The 21,247-nt window shown below is 34.3% G+C and overlaps 1 protein-coding gene across 1 annotated transcript in view; it reads left to right on the plus strand.

Annotated features, from left to right (window-relative positions):
• Positions 1-8,384: 8,384 nt before the first annotated feature.
• Positions 8,385-21,247, plus strand: part of LOC100163757 (homeobox protein B-H1-like) — a 60,645-nt gene continuing 47,782 nt past the window's right edge. Inside the window, exon 1 of the mRNA XM_003246975.4 lies at positions 8,385-9,803. Within this exon, the coding sequence (XP_003247023.1) occupies positions 8,696-9,803 (1,108 nt within the window). The 5' untranslated portion in view covers positions 8,385-8,695. The remainder of the gene's footprint in view (positions 9,804-21,247) is intronic.

Here is a 21,247-nt window from a genome sequence, read left to right on the forward strand (position 1 = left end):
AAGTATGTTAGCGCATATATATACTATGTATATTGGTTTAGGTATTTATCATTTTTTAATACACCTATACCTACTTTATTATAATGTTATAGTAGGCGGGGTATATAAAGCTGAATAATCATATTAATGTTATAAAAATGTGAAAATAATTAGTTTGATGGTTACGTCTCCAATTACACATTTTATAGGTACCTACCGCTATTGGTAATTAACAAAAATTATGAAATACCTATCTATAAATAATTAGCCATATGCAGCTATAATTATTGTGCTTTTAACCGATTTAATTTTGATTGACTATTTTTGTTTAAAAACAAATATGAGTTGAAACTTTTTAGAAACTTAACGTTTATTAGAATGAACAATATGTTATCAAAATATACCTACTTATGAATCTATCATATAATTTATATCATATAATATGCAGTAGTTTACACTGTACCTATAGGTTACACGTCGAAAAATATATTCTGCTATTATCGATTATTCACGATACCATTTGTATCCATCATTTAAATTTCGCCGATTATATATACATAAATTCCACAACTTAAACTAACTTTTGACATGTAAAATAAATGCAAATTACACTTATATTATCTTTGACCAATTATTTTTTGTTTTTAAATTTTATATTAAAACGAAATTCGATTATAATGAATCATCGTTGTTAATGATAGATAGGTAGGTATATACATTTTTTTCCAATTTATAGCGTATATAAACTACACAACTCGCGCTCAATATGCGTCATAGCCTAACAAATTTTATATTGCTCAAATGTTTGATAATTGTTTTTTATTATCGTGTAGATTGTGATGATTAAACGCATTAAAATTGTAAATCTTATATATGATAAGATGTATAATTATAATACAAACATTTTCAACCCTGCCTTTATAGTTAGCATATTTAATTTTAGTATATTGATTTTTATTTTATATGTTTGTAGGTAGTAGGTATATTGAAACCTATATTGATATATGCATATTATATAGGTAAATTATTAATATATATAATTTTGCACACAAATTTGAATTTTTTTTTATAATGTCGGTGGAATTTACATTAATTTATTACGTGTGTTTTAACATTTATTTTTACAGTCTGAAAAAATGTAGGCATTGTTGAAATTTACATGATGTTTTAAATCTGACTCTAAAATTGACCACCTGATAATCGGTGGAATTTACATGTGCCCAAATATACACAGCTGTATAGCATCACTAAATACAAACGTAAAATAATAACGCGCAAATATTATATACGCGTACCGCCTATAACTATTATTTATTTTGTCTTTATTCGTGACTACATTGCAGCAGTGCAATTGTTATAATCCGTTGTACAATATATTTTATGAACTTATGTCAGATAAAATGTGCTCGCGCCATACATAAACATGACTCGTGTAGGTAGGATGTCCTCAGAAAAATAACACATTATTACATACCTATGTGCGCAATGGCATTATAAAAATGTATATAATTGGTATATATACGAGTAGGTATATTATATACTACCTTTTTTTTTTTTTTTTTTTTTATTTATTTGAAGTAATCTACAATCTATACATTTCTTAGTATAATAAGTAGGTTTGATAGGTGAAGTAAGAGTGATGTGAATAATAAGATTAGGGTAGATACCCAGTGGTAACACCCTATATATATACTACCTATATAATATATTATATAGGGTACACCCTGCTGGTGGTAATAACCGCAATTAATGCGGCAGCCGCACGAAGGGGGATCGTCAACGCGATGCAAAATGTGTTCCCGCGGGGCCTTGTAATTTCCTGTTTCGTTCTGGAACAAAATCTGTCTTCTCGCAATAAATGTTGAGCACACAAGGGGTGAAAAACTTTATTATATATCCACGATGATGCACCAACGTTTTGCCGTTGTTCCATGGCCCTCTCTCCCTAACCGTTTGCTGCATAAAATAGTGTGTACATAAATTATTATGTATTATTGTATATACTATATAGGTAAGAAAAAAAATATAGATGCCTACGCGTTGAATTGCGCCGGGTTAGTAATTGTTTATTATTATTTTCCGACAATGGTAAACATTTCTCCGTCCGTGTAACCGTCGTGCGTTCATTGCTATTTATAAGCTTATAAAATATACATAATATGCACCCTTATTTTATAATATTATGAAAATTCCAATAACTAAATGGTGTACGCACTGTATAGGTACATATTATATAGGTACCTCATTTTTCATATACGATGAAGATTGATGGACAGGAACTTTTAAAAATATTATATAATTGTTCCGGGATCATCGATTTGTGTGATTAGATATTATATAGGTGCACTGAGTTTAAAATATGTACAAATAATAGTACAATCCATTGAGCTCACGCGAGTAGACTGACCAATATTCTTATTTTACTTTAGCTTTCCCATACTGTTTTGAACGTTTATTTTCAACTAAATAGAATTTTAGTCACCGACGTGTTGTGATTTCATGAATTCCAAACTTAAAAATATAATAACAATATATTACGTATTACGGTTTATAGTATTTAGATTTTAGGTAATATAAGTAATGACCGAATTACATCTATATGTAGCCATGTAGGTACATATTATACGGCATACACTATAACGATTTTATTTTTAATAAATTATATCCTATTATTACTTATTATTTATTATAGTAGGTAGTTAATGTATGAATAAAATAATAATATAATATATACGAGTACAGCTTCGTCTACTGCGCCTTATAGAATTGAATAAAACAAAAATAGGTATATAATAATATACCTACCTGCTATTACCATATTTTATAATAATAAACTATTTTATTTAAAAATCTTAAACCAATTTCCAGTGAAATTACACTATGATATTGCCTGACAGGGGCTATTAATTGTGTATAGTTTATTGTACGCTAAACAATGGAGCAAAAAGGATATAATGTATAAAAAAATCTTTAATGAATGGACATTGGACACGATAAGGAGAATAATAATTGTAGGCGTGCGTCGAGTCGAGTCGGATCAGTGTGCAGACCGCGGCAGGTAAAAATGTAAAATAGTTCCTCGACTAATATATACCTTCGCATGCTTTGTTTGTACACAGTACACAGTACCTACCTACGCGGCCACACTTTTTAAATATTAATTTAAACTATTACTTATTTTTCTAAATACATATTTTATAAAATAAATGGTATTACTAGTATTAGATACTTATACATATAGGTGCGTATATTTGTTATCAGTTACCAATATCGAGTACATTGATTCGAAACCTTTATGAGCATTATAATATAGTACATATATTAATTAAAACTATGTGCGCTGCATATAGGTACATATTTTATATTCCATTGTTTGTTTGGCCTATATGGTTGTAAACGAGTTCTCTTGTTTTATGTATTAGTTTTAAACAACGTCGGGGAAACTGTGAAGGTATGCTTGGAACTGCATAAATTTGAACGAATATTAGTTGCACACAAGGCACTAAAACGTTCAGAAAAAAAGTTTATAGAGCCTATAATATAGGTTAGGAATATATTATTATACTCTTGCTGGGAAAGAAGTTTACGTCGTTTGAATTGCGAGGAAACGAAAAAGAATTTTGTCAGATTAATAACCAATGATAGATATGTAACCATAGAAAATGATAACAAGGTAATTTATAACCAAAAAGAGCATATTAAGAGTTTCATAAAAAAGTCCGTAAGACATGATCATACTATAAAAATTAGTGTTTACAGTTTTCTTTATAGGTATTAGGTAATTATATGGCTGACATAATATGGAGACACGGAGAGTGTAATACATAAATTCAGGGTCGTATATAATTATACTCTCTTCTCGGGAGGAAGTGAATCGATTTTTTCCTCTAATGCAATTTACCGAAAATTATGTAGTCAGAATTGAATATTTTTCAAATCATATTTTGAGCTATTAGAAACGTAAATTTGTGTACCTACTTCATAAAATGTTATTGATTTATTTAATTTCCATAATAAAATGATTATCAAATAAATCTTACTTCACTATAACATTATGATGTCTCACGAATTAGTCGCTCCCCTTCAAATACGTTGTGGGTAAACCGCATATATAATAGATCAGTGGTTACCAACCGGGGTAAATTTAGGTACCTTATACTGCATGGGGGGGGGGATACTGTGATGATGAAATAACGAACATTGTATAATATAAATGAATAAATATTTATAAAATTGTAAGTATTCAAAAATATATTATTAATTTAAGTTGCTAAAAAAGAGGTGATCCAAACTCTAATCCATGTTGAGTGGGTGTGAGATTTTTAAAAATTTACGAAGGGGATGTAGAATAAAAAAAGGTTGGGAACCATTGTAATAGATAATCGTTCACAATATAGGCATACGATTAACTGACCAAAATGTTTGTAGTTATTGAATTTATTATGTATAGAGACATGTTTTTGGATCTGCATCCCTCCAGTTATGATTGGGATTAATTGATTCGTTTTACGTAAAATCTCTATAAATATCTACGGCTGTATAGAGTAGATTACGATGTTAACACATTTATAAATTCGCATTAGTTATGTAATATATTAGGTTTAACATATACGATGATTTTTGATACTTTGAATATTGTATATTATTATGGAAATTGAAAGACGCGCGTGTTTTCCGGACCGTCGATCAGCCGTCGCGCATCGCCGTGTTATTGTGTGCCAGTAAATAATATTTTTAGGTAAGTACCTACATGTATAGTGTGGTATCAGATTTTGTTGAAATCAATTTGTATACAGTTATGACTATTTTATACCGTGAATGGTGAACGGATAATGATATACCTACCTACTGCATTCCCCATAAAGCAGCCAACGCAGGTAAACATTTAATTTGATGAAGAAAATTAACGTGAGTCTATAATATAATCAAAATTAAAAATGAACATAATGGAAGATGTAAAACAAATACATATTACCTGTTTGAAACAAACATTGTTTTCCGAAATATGCTCTGTGAGAAATGCTGCAGTTGTATATAATTTTATTTTAAATACGCAACCACTAAAAAATAAGACCAACATTGAATGCTTTTTTTACGTCACGATCCGTTCACTATATTTTCTATACTATTTATCTTCGGATATATCAAGGAAACGATTATAGGCTAGGACGTTAGGTACCTATAACATGTTTTGTTATTGTTACGAATAATATGCATTATAATATTGCATATAGTTGTACACTATAGTCTATAGCTGTATAATTTATTATAACAATAATACAATAACAATATCTGCAGTGTATTATAATATATAGGTGAAACTATACGATCTACAATCTTTGCAATCAACTCGTAGTGCCACAATTACCTATTAATACTGTAAATTATTATTACCAACTTATTATGGTAATATAGTTATTACCTATATACCTATATACCTAGGTATAATTTATAAGTAACTCGTGTCCAGCGTACGAAAACCCGCGAATAGGTATAGGTATATAATATTATAATGTTATTATAGTCTTTGTAAAATGCGATTTTGTATCGCTGTATACAAAATCTGAAATCGATGAGTTTTGACTAAATGTACACAGACGCATGTTCACTTAAAACACTTTTTATTATATACAATAATAATATTAGGTATCAAATGATAATATTATTGAGTGGAGCTCATCATAAAAGTTTTGAAAAATATTCGTTGTCTTTGACAGATCACTACAGTCTACGACCCTGCATAATCCCTTTAAATGTTATCTGGAACGTGTTTTCGAACCGATTGATGTGTGATTTTATTTCCAAAATTCCATTTTTTAATACTACTGCAGGTCACATCAGCTGCCGATCAAAAGTCACTGATTGAACTTCAAGTCAAGACCGACATTTTGGAATATTCATGTTTATTTTCCTCAAGCACGGATTAAGGTGTGATCCAGAAGGGGAGGGTGCACGATCTCGTGGCCCATATTTACCCCCGAAATATATATATTTTTTTTTAACGAATTCAATACTGTTTAATAAAATATAAAATAATTAAATTATGATAAATATAAATTGATATTCTAATTAATTAATAGCAATATGATGACGTTTATAAAATAGGAGTTGTGGACTATATTATATAACTTCATTGTACTCATAGATGAGTACTTTATTATTTATGATTGTATACGTGGTGATATAATACAAAATTACACAATTATATTATGTGTTATTTTAAAACTGTATAGTGATACAATTTTTTTTAAGTTCAAGTTGAAATGTGGCCCACTACGCGTATGGAGTCCCGGGGTCCAAATTATTCATAATCCGTGCTTGATTTTCCTACACCTAAATAGTGTGAAAATTGGCTATTCTATTATTATTATTAAATTAACCATTATTATAGATATCATTACAAATGATGAATATTACAAAATATATATAAACGCACGTCAAATAAAATAATGTGAATTTCAATTCACATTTACGGCGGCAAAAACGAACCTGCCGACAAGCCACGCGAAAACGGAACAAAGCTGTGTTGCTCAGCAGTAAATAGCTATTAAAGGAATATAATATTATATCTTCCCTGTGCGGCGTCGTCTCAGCGGGCTGTCGCCGTAGGTACTTCTATAAATACGAATATTGTAACATAAAATAATATATATATATATATACGTAGAATAGAGTTTGAAAACGAAAAAAAAACATTCGTGTCTTTTGAGAGATTGCTTTTTATTTTTTGTATTTATCCTTCAAGCTAAGAGTACGTATAGATTACAGTGTAGTTGTTCTGAATAAATAATATAATAATATCTAATAATAATCATAAACCACCCATTATTATAGTAGGAGGTATAAGATTATATTAATGCTATCGTATCGTATCGAAGTGAACATTTTTTTTTTCTGATATTTCCGACCTATTATAATATTATATTATACATTTATTATAATTAATATTATTATAACGATCTTACTTCGGGTACGCGTAAAATAAAGACCGCTGTAGGCCACCAGGACGTCGGAATACATAATATAATATTATAATAAGGAGGATATATGAGAAGATATTATAACGTATTCCTATAATATTTTTATTATATTTTTATATATTATAAAGGTACAATTTTACGATTCTATAATGAGCCCTTACTGGGAGAATAATATAATTCGTCCAACCATCTTATAATATTATTATAATGATAAATAGGTAATACTATGGGTGAGACGGCGGCGGCGTGATGGAGCGAGATCGAGCTATATAATATTATAGGTACAACCGCCATGGCAGCTGGCCGACGGTCATATTATAGCGGACTTGTGCGAGCTCATCGCTATTTATCGCTTAGGACCGAGTTATCTAATCTCTGATCCCTCTCTATATATAACGCGTTTCACATCGAAAAGTATAAAAAAAAAAAATTTAGTACGAAAAATGATATGATATTTTTCGATCCGCCGCAAATCGTAGGTACCTATACCCATATAAATATATATCATACCTAAAGGGGGGGGGATACTAAATTTTTATTATAACGGCAACCATCCGGCGGCGTCGTGGTCGTCGGAATAATAATAAAAATTCTAAAGCCTTGTCGGTGGGCCGACGCCGCGTATATGGACGACCGCGACGACGACGACGACGACGAGTAATACTCGTTAGGCCACCCAGTTAGCGTCACGATAGGCACTCACTGGAGCTGCGTAGTACATAATATTATAATATTATTCAGAAACGCGTTGTGAATGCGCGCGCGCGCGTGTAATAATAATAATAATAATAATAATAATAATGATTAGGTATTATTATTATTGTAACGCCGCCGCCGCCGAGCCCGCGCGGGGAAAGAATAATAATATTATAAACGAAAAGAGAGAACTATATAGCGACGGGCGAGCGAGCCGCGAGTTATAACCGCGCGTAGAATACGGCGAGAGCGATCGGTCCGGCGGCCGTTCAACGCTGCGATGCTCGGCTGTTCGGTGGAAGGGGGAGGGGTATAGCCGTGTCGCGCTAATAAATTACGTCCGAGATGAATCGACCTGGTATCGTGTGATGGTTAACGCGGCGGCGGCAGCGGTATACGCGCGGTCGCGATAAAGAAAACATAATTTAGTGTCTAAAAGAGGAGAGGGCCGCCGCCGCCGACGGTGTCGATGTCGGCGTCTGTGTGTGCGTCGCGCCGTCCGCCGGGCCGACAAAGGAGGCGTAATTAAAGGGTTAAGGCGGCGGAGTGTTTTTCTGATCGGACGGGCGTATGGGCGGTGCCGAGTTCGCCGATTGGTCGGTCGCGCCGGAGCTGCCGCCCGGCGCGCGCCGTCCCACGGCCGGAGCCGTCGTTCCCCGCCGCCCGCGCCGTCTCCTAATCCGACGACGACGACGACGACGACGGTGCCGCCGCTGCACGACGACCGACAGCCGCCGCCGCCGACGGATTAATACTCAGTGGACTCGCCGTCAGTGCGCACCGACCGCGTTTTACACACACGCTCTCGTCTCGCTCCGCCGCCGCCGCCGCACACAATATTTGTTTGTAATAATATTTTATATAGTTTCGCGACGTCAGTTCGGTTTCGTTTTCGCGATTTATTTATAATTGTTGTTCCGAGTTACGCGTTATGCAATAACGGTTATAATTTATTCGGTGGCTTTTATACATTATAATCTCGTGTTTTCCAAATTCTGACGGACTCACGGTTCCGGTCTCGTTCAGGACATGTGCTGTTGATGACTCCGGTCGCGGATAGCATGAAATCCATAGCGTTGTTGCGCACCACCACCACCAACAACAACAAGAGTTGTTACTACGGCGGTTACCCGACCGATCTGAGTGGTTACGCCGCGGCCTCTAGGTGCCGATCGCCCCGGAGCCCGGTGGCCGACGACACGGACGACATAAGCGTCGGCAGGCCGTCGCCACCGGCGTCGGCCGAGTGTTACGCCCGGCTGCACGACGACGGCGGCGGTCATGGGTCCGATACGTCGTCGTCCGGCGGCGGTTCTGATTACTTCGAACCGCTGAAGAAGTTGGGCACGGTACAGATCGACAAGGTGAGCTACGGCATTAGCGATCGCAAGAGCTATGCGCCCAAGCGTCGGGCGCACAGGCAGCACCAGCAGAATCAGTTGTTGTTGCCGTCACCTCCGCCATCACTGCAGCTTGACGGCTGCCCGGCGTCCGGTCGCGTCGATATGATGACGATGACGGCGACCACGCAGCAAGGTGGCCGGACCATCCCCGGTTCGTCGGCCGTCACCGAGGACGCGCAGCCCGCGGCCGGTGTCAAGTCGTTTAGCATCGCCGATATACTCAGCCACGAGCCGTCGTCGGCGGGCGGCAAAACACCGTCGGCCACGGCAGCCGACGACTCGGCCAAGATCGTCAGACCCTGGGCCGAGGAGTACCAGCCACCGTGCAGCTCGTTCGTGCATCCTCCACCACCTCCTCCGCCTCCCGCTCACCGACAGCCTGTCGTCGGTGCCCTGTTCCCGCACTCACTGTTCATACAGCACCTACAGCACCAGCAGCAACAGCAGCAACATCACCATCACCATCACCAGCAGCACCAGCATCACCACCAGCACCGGCCAAAGTCTGCCGACTACGAGACGTCCACGTGCACAAGCGGCCGGTCCAGCACGGACGGAAGCGAGTGCTGTACCAGTCCGGAAATAGCGAGTTGCACACAGTCGAACCCGTCGTCGTCGTCCGCGGCCGCGGCCAGGAAGCAGCAAGCGGCCGGCAAGAACAACGACAATTCGTCACCGCTGGACGCGCTGTTCCAGATGACCAGCAAGACGTTCGATCAACTGCACGGCGACCCGTCCGGAGCCGGTAAGTGCAACGCCTTAAATATTTTCAAAGCTATTTCATTTCGATTTTGGAGTTAAGCGCAGTCTCGGCAGGGTTTTTTGACAGCAAGGGGAAGGGAGATGCACATGGTGGAAAGATATACATTTCTTATCGCCGATCGATTTAATCACGAAAGCTCGAATCTTCTGTTTAATCGCCGACACGAGGAAATTAGTTATTTTATAGGCAGGCAATATAGGCATATTGTATTGCCTACATTGAAATAAACCATCGCCAAGCGCATTTGATGCGATGAATTGTAATAATAATATTTCTATTCCGAAATAAATTAACCCGGCGTTAATTATGAACAGAGGTCTAAGCTGGTTTCCAAAATGAATTGCATTTTCTCGCCAACTCAAATTACTTGCCAATGATATATTATTATTATTAATCACCAAGTGGGAAATCGATTTTGTCAACCACAGTCCCAGTTTTGAAACATATTTTAATATCTATCCCGTTTATTCTGTCATAACTGTAGTAGCTATATAATGTTAATATATATATATACATGAATTATGCACACAAGAAGGCAGTCCGACACTGTTAATAGGTTTTTACTGTAACGTTTCAAGGATTTTGTTCTCATTCAAACCATTATATATAGTTGGCATGCACCGATGTGTCGCACATTTTGATTTAGCCTATATATGGCCTAAAGCCATATCCAGCTAGGATATAGGTACAGATATACACACCTAAATTATATTATTGTCGACTGTGATAATACATATATATAGTCGGAACTCAGCGGGATATATTGTCTAAAGAGTAAAGACATAATGATATAATGATAAGGAAATAATTGCGGAATAGAAAGATGAAAAATAATATATGGAACGGACGCATTAGTTTTCGATGGACATAAATACATAATATTATATTATATTGTTAAATTAATGCCGAAAAAATGCATCCGCCGAGTAGTATATTTCTGCAGTCGGTTTGAATGCGTGGGATTAAAAAATAAATAAAAAATTATTACCCATGATATTTCGTAGGAGGATTTCTAATAACAGCTCGAGAGAATTTTTTTGAATTCCACTCTTTTATGTGTTTGCTGCGCCGTGGAGAAGTCATAACCAGCGATCTGATAATTAGTTTTCGTCGAAACTAGGACATTTGACATCCGACTGTTAGACACTTGATGGTATTTACTATACAAGTGGACGAATAATACCCACAGGCCACAGAATGACTTTTGACACCAGATAATTGTATTATTTATTTTAATACTAGTTTTATAAAAGCAGCTATACCTAGGTAGCTATATTTAATAGTTTAGGTACTTTATTATATATTATATTAACTATATATAGCTAGAAATTAAAATACCCAATACTAATGATAAGTAATGGTGCGACAATGGTTGCATATTTTGTAACAATGATTGCCAATTAATATTGTAGATGAATATGGTAAATGCTACTGGATGTGTTGCAGTAGAATCCCATGGACCCAAATGTATACTTTCCAAAGAATAACCCAATTGAGTCAAAATATTGTACATTTAAAAAAGCATAGTTTTCTTTCATTTTATAGCTTTAATAGATTCTCAGTACCTACTCAATTTGTCGAAACATTTTTAGTTAGAGTATCAGTTGCTAAAAAACATTTATATAAAATCAATATTTTTGTGTACCAAGTTTATGAGAAATAAGTTTTTGTACCAACATATAAGTTTCCATTAAGTATTATTGCGCATTATTTAAGACAGTTTTTCATTTATGGATTTTGGACCGTTAATTTACCACTATTTAAATTTATATTATATTTATTTTATTTATACCTATTATTTATCTGTTTAAAACATTTAAATTTTTCATAATTATAGTTATTAAAATCAGTATTTTTTTATTATTTTGTCTTTGGAAATTTTTAAACAAGCTGGACAACCTATTTATTTATAACACAGCAAAAAAAAAATCTAAATTTCAAAAAAGAACTTTGTGAAACCGAAATTTAATTTCGTCAATGACGTTCAAAAGTTCTCCTCTTTCGCTATAGATTTCTTTGATTTTTGGGATTTTAACACAATACAACTGCTAGCACACTTATTTCACTACTGATTATAACTGTATTATATTTGTATGAAAATAGTCATCTCATCTTACGCTGTACTTATTACATGATATTAGTAATAAATAAACGTATATAGAATGAGCAAAAACAATGCGCAAATTCGATATCAACTATCTGGTTGTTTTATAATGACTCAATTAAGCATATTATTGGACGGAATACTGGTTACAGCCATAAATATAATTCCAGATTTGGGACTGAATTATACAAATATAACTGTCATGATACTTATACACACAAATGATATGAACAGACAGCAGTTAATAGATCTATAACCTATAATACCAGTCAATTGTGAATTCCACTAACCTTTTCATGGTCACATTTTGTAACGTCATGTAAATTCCACCGGTATCCATATTTTTTAATCAAATAAAAACTATGAATTCCACCCGTTCCACCCAAAAATGATTAATACTTTATTATCAATAGCTTTTAAACAAGCATTTAACCTTTCAACTGCAATATCTAGATAACTAGATTATCTGTTTATCTAAACAACTTCAATTGATGAACCTAAACTTTCACCAATATTAAATTCCATAAAATTTCACATCAAACACAGGTCAACAAAATAATATTTAACATGCTTATTATCCAACATTAAAGAAAATAATATTAATTTAAAATGTGCATGTTCTAAAAAGCCTTTCTTACATTATAAACTATCAGTTAATGTTATTAATATCTTATTTTTGTATCATCTAGTAGTAAATAAATACATTTTTATATTATATATGTATCGTAGTCATACCTATATAATATTTTGTAGGTTCTTACCAACTGATATAAAAATATCAGATTTATATATGTTTTGTAATCAGTGGCAAATGTCTATTTTCTATTTTTTTTTTCATTAACATACACATCTTACAATTTATTAAAATGCATCAAGCTGCTATTTAAATTTTAAACAACGAAAATTAATGAGGCCCCTTAAATCAATATATTATATAACCATTAACAGTTTTGTTCGGATTAGAGTTTCGAAATAAACTACTTGTAGGTATATCAACGTCCAACGATGATAATAATTGTGTGTATTATAATATAACTGTAACATCATTAAAATGTATAAGAAGCCAATAATTATAATAATATTATACCTAATATTAATCCGGGGCAATCGCCGTGGAACACGCTCGCGAATCGATATCATCATTCATCCGTACGGTGTGATACTTGATTATCTGAACTATCTATTTGTGGGAAAATCCTAACTGAGACGTAGTCAACCGGCTGTTTTTCGGGGTTTAATTGTATAGGATGCATGTCTTACGAATGTTTAACAACCACCCCAATAGAGGGCCGCAATGCTTTGCAAATCACAATGTACTCGAAGATTTAGCCGGTGCGAAAATATAATGCACACTGTATTATAATATTTTATATAATAAGCATAATGTTATACAGGCACAATAATATAAAAGGGGTGTGCAGGGAAAACAAAAATCTTCAAACGATCGATCGTCCGCGCAACACCACTCGAACGCGCGCGCACACACACACACACACACTCATACACACACGCACTGGAGCACACATAAATATTGTTTAGGTGAGAAATAAAACCGCCCTTCTGACGTCCCGCGGCCGCCCTTTGCGGACCACCCCGTAGTTGAGGTACCGTCGCGGGTCGTCTTTACCAGCTAGCGTGGAACAATAGAATAATATACCTACGTATATTATATTGGTCGTCGTCGTCATTAGGAGGTTAAAGTATACGCAGCCATAATATGATATGACGTGTTGCCCTGCTGCACGACGCGCCGTGTAATATAACAACAATAAATAATACGCCTAAACTCTGGACCCTCGCGCGTATAATTAAAACATTATTTGTATATGACGTATTAATAACGTGGAATGGAGAAAATTTTAATAACAGAGACCAGCGATACAATATTATACGGGAAATTTAATTATATTATGCCGCGGCGAGGTGATGGTGGACACAGAGAGCAGATGTTGCGTTCTTATTCCCTCTATATGACGGCCCGCCGCGCAGCGTTTTGGGTTTCCACGTCCATGGTCTACTTGTCGTTATGCCTAATTTATGTGGTCTTGTGATTCAAATTTTATTCTCGAAGCCCCGTTTTCTATTACTGATATACCTGCACGCGGACCACCCTCCGCTGTAACGGCATATATACCTACGACCTATCTAGTATGTAGTATGTAGGCAGTGAGCACCTTCCCAGCCACTACCGACGTTGCTGCAGTCTTTAAAAACGATCTGAAGACTACATTTTGTAATATATATATGATGATATTATATAGGTATACCTTGGGTTATGTGATATTACATTATTAACTTACTGTGTTATCATTATAAAATTATATTCCACAGTCACGAGACTATTACGATGACAACGGTAATATATAATATTATAACGTAAAGTACAGCGGAACGGTGTCGCGTAGGTACAAACGTTTAAAGAAAATACCTATTTCTGCGCCGACTCTTTTTCTCTCTTTAATTTAGACTTGTACTCATCATCATTTGCGTTCCATGAGATTCATACGAAGCTGAACGATGACTGTAGCTGGTAATATAAGTTTGGTTTAATGTGCTAAATATACGGCATGGATTTTTTTTAGCACCCTTTAAACATTAAAATATTGTGTTCTTTTACATTCCAACATTATTATGCCAACAGAGAGTACTAGCAGAGTGTAGCATATTATAACAACTATTAAAAATGTGATACGAATTATAATCCCTTTTAATTTTCAAAATGTCATATTCTATATGAAAGCTACTTCCACAGTTCCACACGAAAATACAAATTTATCTAAAACGAGAATAATGTACTATAATTTTCACAATGTTTCAAAATATTATAAAATTTACCTACTTAAGACTAATATATTTGATTTTAGATACTATTTTTTATCATATTGATTTAAAAAAAAAAAATTCAAATGACTAACATTACTTATATTATTTTATAATTTCATATTTTTCTGTAAGTTATTATTTTCCTTCGAAATATGAATTCAAAAACAACCACAGTTGCTTTAAAAAAAATATATATGATATTATTATTATTTATAAACAGTCAAATATTAGATTATTTTTTTGTAAGGCGCATAATAAATTCTCCTACCTAAATCAATGAACGGTTTTATTAATGTTACACAAACTATTGGTTGATATGATGAGTGTCTTATATGTTGCAAGCAAAAAAAAACACCATGTATTTAAAAAGAAATAATAATTTAACCATTTATTTTTTAAGCAATTTCAAATGTCTAAAGTTTTGAATCAAGTAGAACCTTATTCAAATTAAATATAAACTAAATACTTTTATTTTTTTCTAAAATATAGAATCAAAATTTAGAAATCAAATAGCAAGTAGCATACATTTTTAACATAACATCGCTTTTATTATTTATTAGTTTATTACAATACTGTATAGCATCAAGACTCAAGAGTCCTAAATAAAATAACTGTACTGCTAGTTTTATCAGCCCTCTCGGTATACTAACATTAATTCGTAAATTTTATAGAAAATCCGAGCCTTGAATAATGAGCATAGTACATGGGTATACTTTCAACGGTCCTAAACGCGCACGGGATGTTTGTGAGCATATTATTATAATATATACCTACCTTGTTTATACAGTAGCGTATAATATCGATTTTCCCTCACTAAGCAGCCGACAGCAAATTATAACCGACACGCGAATAACGTGTCAATCTCGTCGTAAAGCAGAACACAATTTTGCCGGGTATTTATACGTACATATATATGGATATTGATTTTTGTACGAAAAGTTCAACATTACACTCTTTTTCGTCGATCCAATGTGAATTAAAACAAAGCTTCATTTTCGTATATTTATCTTTACTGCATTATAGGAAGTCATTATTACAACCTATATAGTTTACGTATTACTATCCATAACTCGATGATCAATTATTGGATTCGATGAGTTTTGATCTATCGACGAACATGTTTTGTGCACGGTGATATAAATTTTTATGCATTCAGTGAATATATTAAATTTTAAATTGTACGAATTTTATAATAATATACGTTTGGTAATTTAGAAAAGTGCACTTGTCAGGTGGGTTTCAACAGTTTAAAATTTATTGTTTCAACGTTGCATAAAATTATATTAAGGTGCATATTATAAAACAATATTGTCGTGCATATTATAATATAATATATCTACATTTTATGAAATTTCTTTTACTGAAAAAATTAGTTAGATACAATATACCTTTTGATCGTATAAAAATTAGACAACCTTATTGAGATATATACTCATTAATTTTGGATTATTTATTTTTCGACACATGCAATTTCGTTTGCATTAATTCAATACATAACTGCGGACGTTTTAATGTGCATAATAATATACTAATATAAGTAATAACCGTCGTAAATGTTGAATTTAGGAACATTATGTTTCGTTATTTTATTGTTTTAAATTTGTGGTCGAGTGAACGTGTTAAAAACATTAAAATAATAAAAACCGTAGAATTTTGTGTTAAACTTGATATCTATTTGTATATTTTTAGCGCATACAAGTCATATATTTCCGCGTTTTATTTTTTTCGTTTAATGCACATTATGTTCCGTGCTCTCTGGTCGTGGTAATTATTATTACTATTACTGTTGTCGACTCTGTTAAAACAAACGTTTAATAAACCGTTTTCTCGTACACCGTAACGCGCGTGGCGAAGGGGACGTCATTGGATTTTAGCTTAATAAATCCTCTCGTGTGCGGATCCCGTCGTCGTCATCTCCCTCTGCCAACAAACCGAGGGTAATAAAAACAAATCTGTTTCTAGACGGCCCTGATGGTTATATATCCCTCCAAACTTTAACCCCTCGTCACCAGCCCAACAGTGAAATTTATGTCGTTTGGCGGCACTGGCGTTTATTGTCTTCAACATTGTTCCATTCCATGTAATTCCCACTGATGCGACGAGGTAAATAAAAAGAAAACCAATTGAAATCTAAAACGCGTATCTTGTGGCCGTTCTCCAAATAATTGAAATCCGAATCGACCACGTTAATTTAGAGAAGAGAAAAAAGACTTTTACAAACCTGTATAAATATTAAAGAGGTATTCGTTCTCCATATTATATTATATAGCGTAAAGTACCTAGGTAATAGCTATTACATTTATTACATTATTTTTTTTTACATTTGGAATAAGTTTTTTGCGATTTTGGTGTTTAAATAAATACTTTTATCACTGGGACATAAAAAGTTTGTGCAAGGAATACGGATGTACGAATGTATCTATCAACGACGATTGAAAATAATACCCACTGATATAGGTAAAATAAACCGTAAATATATTTGTTTTTTTTCAATTGTAAAATAATTAGGCATTACAAAATAGAAATTCAGTACACATAATTTATGGTAATAATGCCAAACAAATATATTGTATATCAAATTATTATTGTATTATATATAACTATATAAGTAAACAATAGTCAGGCAGTGATCCAAGTACCGAGAATTATGCTAAAAATAAAAATTATTAATACCACAAATATTATAATTCCATCTGAATCAATATATTTTTAAGTACCTAGGTAGTAGGTACTGATTAAAGTCATTATATCATTGACCTGTTTTAGAAGCGAATGCAGGATTTCAGAACGGTTAGAGGGGTTTTACCTAAGATTTATAATCACAGATAGGTATCTGAAACTAGATTAATAAATAGCACCAATATTAAAATTCAAAAAATATTTGAAATGCTTATTTTTATATTTGTATCAACTACTATCTCAGCTATCTGTACTACACAACTGGAAAAATAAAAAGTTACGATTATAATTTGATAATAAACAAACAATAAATTCAAATAGTAAAACTTTTGATACCTATATGTAGACCATACAATGTTTAACAAATTAGAGCTTTTCGAAATTCAAACAAAAACAATTCTATGCCTACTTTTATGTATATTATGTTTTTTTTAGTAATTTTGTATAATTGGTTAGGTATGTTAAATGTTATAGTTATTCTCAAATTTAGTTGATGATGAGAGTATTTAACCTAGTCATCTAGAACCTCCTCAGGCTCTTCAGGTTGAAGTAAATGTGCAGATAACAATTAATAAAACGATTATGGTAGACTTTTAACAATGCGTTTTTATCCACGAAAAAAAACTGATGGATTAAAATTCAATTTTACAATTTATATTATATCTATTAAAAATAACCAACAATTAATAATTATTATACACTGTGTATTGATTGTGATAGGTAAATTAGATTTTTTCTAAAAAGATGACATTTTAGCGGGTGGTTAGAACCTTACACTGCGTATGCCGCTGTCCTGGTCCAAAATATATTTTTAAATTTCAGTTTAGTTTTATGTAAGCACATTAATTCAGGGAGTTTATTAAGGGGTTGTAAACTGAAAACTGAATCTTAAATAATGTATTTACTGTTTATGTTATTTGTATAAATACAGATTTTAACAATTTTTTAAAACAATACAAAGGGGTGATGGTTTTACCTTTGGTATTTAATTAATACAAATTCACGTTTCACTATTTTTTGCGGCGAATAATATCATGAACCGTGACTATGTAAAATTAATTAAACACTAATATCGAAGACATGTCGTCGTCTTTTTAGTACTAAACAATGTAGATAACTATATATAGGCTATGGGAAATTCATTTAGAAAAATATAATATAATATAGTTTTATTAATAGTATTTCGTATGCCAGTTACACTAACTATTTTTATTTTATAATATTATGTGCATTACAATTTGAAACATGTTGAAATATGCAAAATTATCAAAATGTTGCAAAATATATGTATTGGTGATCATATAGTTACTTTAAATTTTGCACTAATTCTCGATATCTGGATTTATCCAATAATTATGAGATCAAAAAATATCAATCCACCGTGTAATGTTTACAGTTTTTTCTTTACGAAACCACGTCCCGACTATTATTCTAGAAGTATATTATTCTATATTTGTTGTAGAAAGAATATAATGTTCTTGTAAAATGAATATAATATGCAACAAAATAGTAAAATAATTAAAATGCGCCCGCTATCTGTTTAAAACCTAAGCCCAGTAACCGGAAACGGTCTTGACTCCTATTAGGCATAAACCCTAAGCACCCTGCTTTACGGTACAACAAACACGACGTGGTAATGCGGTATCGTCAAATTTGTACCTAGTTTTTATCATGACAAATATTATAGTAGAGCCAAAACAGTGTGCACTGTGCACAGTACCTATTTAGGCAGCAAATATTGTCACTATAGTGCCGCAGTATGGTAGGTGTGGTCGTGTGGTACAAATATTACCACTCGAACGACGGTATAAATATTGTACAATATTTGTAGTAATCTTTAAATTTCAAGTACCTATGTACTATATGCGTACAAAAGTATGTTTCGTTTTCGACGTGACGGTTAGACGACGTCGCGATCGTTGTCGGTGTGGTGCAGTGAAGTCATTGCGAATCGATTGACCTCGGCGTGCGCATTGGTTTCACGTTCGCGCGGAAACCGCGACGGCGCTGGTAGCAGAAAAAAACAATAATAAAACGCTGGATTCGGTAATGGGACGAGATAGGTAGGTACCCTTTTTATTCGATATGGAAGACGACTTCAACGACGTCTTTCGTGGTGTGGAACAACGACAGTCCGCGGTGGCAACGACGACTATATATCTAATATTAAAATATTTTCGATATGAATCGAAATAAAATTATACACCTAAAACGGGCACGTTTACCGACGCGACCGAAATTACATTTTCTTCTCGTATATAATATACGTGTGGTAGGGAAACCGGTGGTGCGTGTGCGTGTGTGCGGACGAATTGTGGTCGGCGAGAGAGCTTTTATATATGATGAGAGAGCGCCGCTGTAGATGGACGATGATAATATTGTTACTTATTATTATTATTATTACGAGGTATATATTGAGACGGAGATGACCGGTAGCCGCCGCAGAATCATCTCGAGTTGTGCGGTGGTTAATAGCACGTGAAATAACGTCGTCGTCGTCGTCGTCGACCTGCAGTGATACGTACCTTACCTACCTACCTGCAGCACCGTGTGAATTTGATTATCGACCGGTAATAAATAATAATAATAATAGTAGAAAAAGACGCGGGCACGAACCAAACGGATGCTGCTGTCATTATAATAATATTATTACATTAAATTATCGTTATTATTGCTATTACTATTATTATTATTATTAGGCACTATTATTACTATATTATTACTACTGCCGTTGTTATACGCTGCTATTGCGGTGGCCAAGTCAATGCGGTCGGTCAGCCGCGTTTTTCCCACACGCCAGTTATCCGGTTTTTCCCGCGCACGTACTATACTGCAGCAGGCTATCGACGTTTATTATTATAATAATCATTCAGTGCAGGGACCGTGTATCGCACACACCGCTCAGAGATTGCTTTCTCGCCGAGGTGGAAGTCTCTGCTCCTTCCTCCGCCGGTAGCCGCAGCCGCAGCTTCCATGTACAGAGATCGCGTGTACCCGTTTTGTGGCTTTTTCTAATGTATATTCGACGTAAACGGTTTTGCCACTATATGTACCCGAAACCCGCCCAAACGGTCGGGTACGTGTCCGCGGCAAATTCGAGTTTTATTTTTCTCGTAGAAATCACGTTCGATCTAGTTCTCCGATTCGGTTACCATGCCCCCCAGCATTCGCGCGCCATATCGATAAAACAAGCTAAAGTTGGACAGCTATTCTCGCCTCTTTACGTTCGTGAAGTTGGCCCACCTAAGTACTTAGATTTTTTTTAAATCTATGCCATTATTTTGCAAGTTATTTGCAAGTATTTGCAAGTCTATTTTAAGAATTTGCAAGTCCAAACTTTCATCGTAAAACCCAAAAATGTAAAGATGGGCCAACTTCACGTAGCCCACCCACTTTGACCTAGAACTTCGAAATCGGTATCAAACGAAAGCTAATGATTAGCAAGTATTTGAAAACCCCTTTTTGAAATTTGCAAGTCCTTAAGGCGGCCGCTATAAACTTTTGAACTTGTGAAGTTGGCCCACCCACTTTGACCTAGAACTTTTAAACCAGCACCAAACGAAAGCTAATGATTAGCAAGAATTTGCAAGTCTGTTTTTAGAATTTGCAAGTCATTCGGGTGGCCTCTATAAACTTTTGAACTTGTGAAGTTGGCCCACCCACTTTGACCTAGAACTTTGAAACCAGCACCAAACGAAAGCTAATGATTAGCAAGAATTTGCAAGTCTGTTTTTAGAATTTGCAAGTTCATCGTACGACCGCTATGAGCTTTGAAGTATGGAAGTTGGGCCACCCCAGTTGGTCCAGAACCTTCCTAATA

The sequence above is a fragment of the Acyrthosiphon pisum genome, chromosome A2 (genome assembly GCF_005508785.2).
Source record: "Acyrthosiphon pisum isolate AL4f chromosome A2, pea_aphid_22Mar2018_4r6ur, whole genome shotgun sequence".
Lineage (NCBI taxonomy): Eukaryota > Metazoa > Arthropoda > Insecta > Hemiptera > Aphididae > Acyrthosiphon > Acyrthosiphon pisum.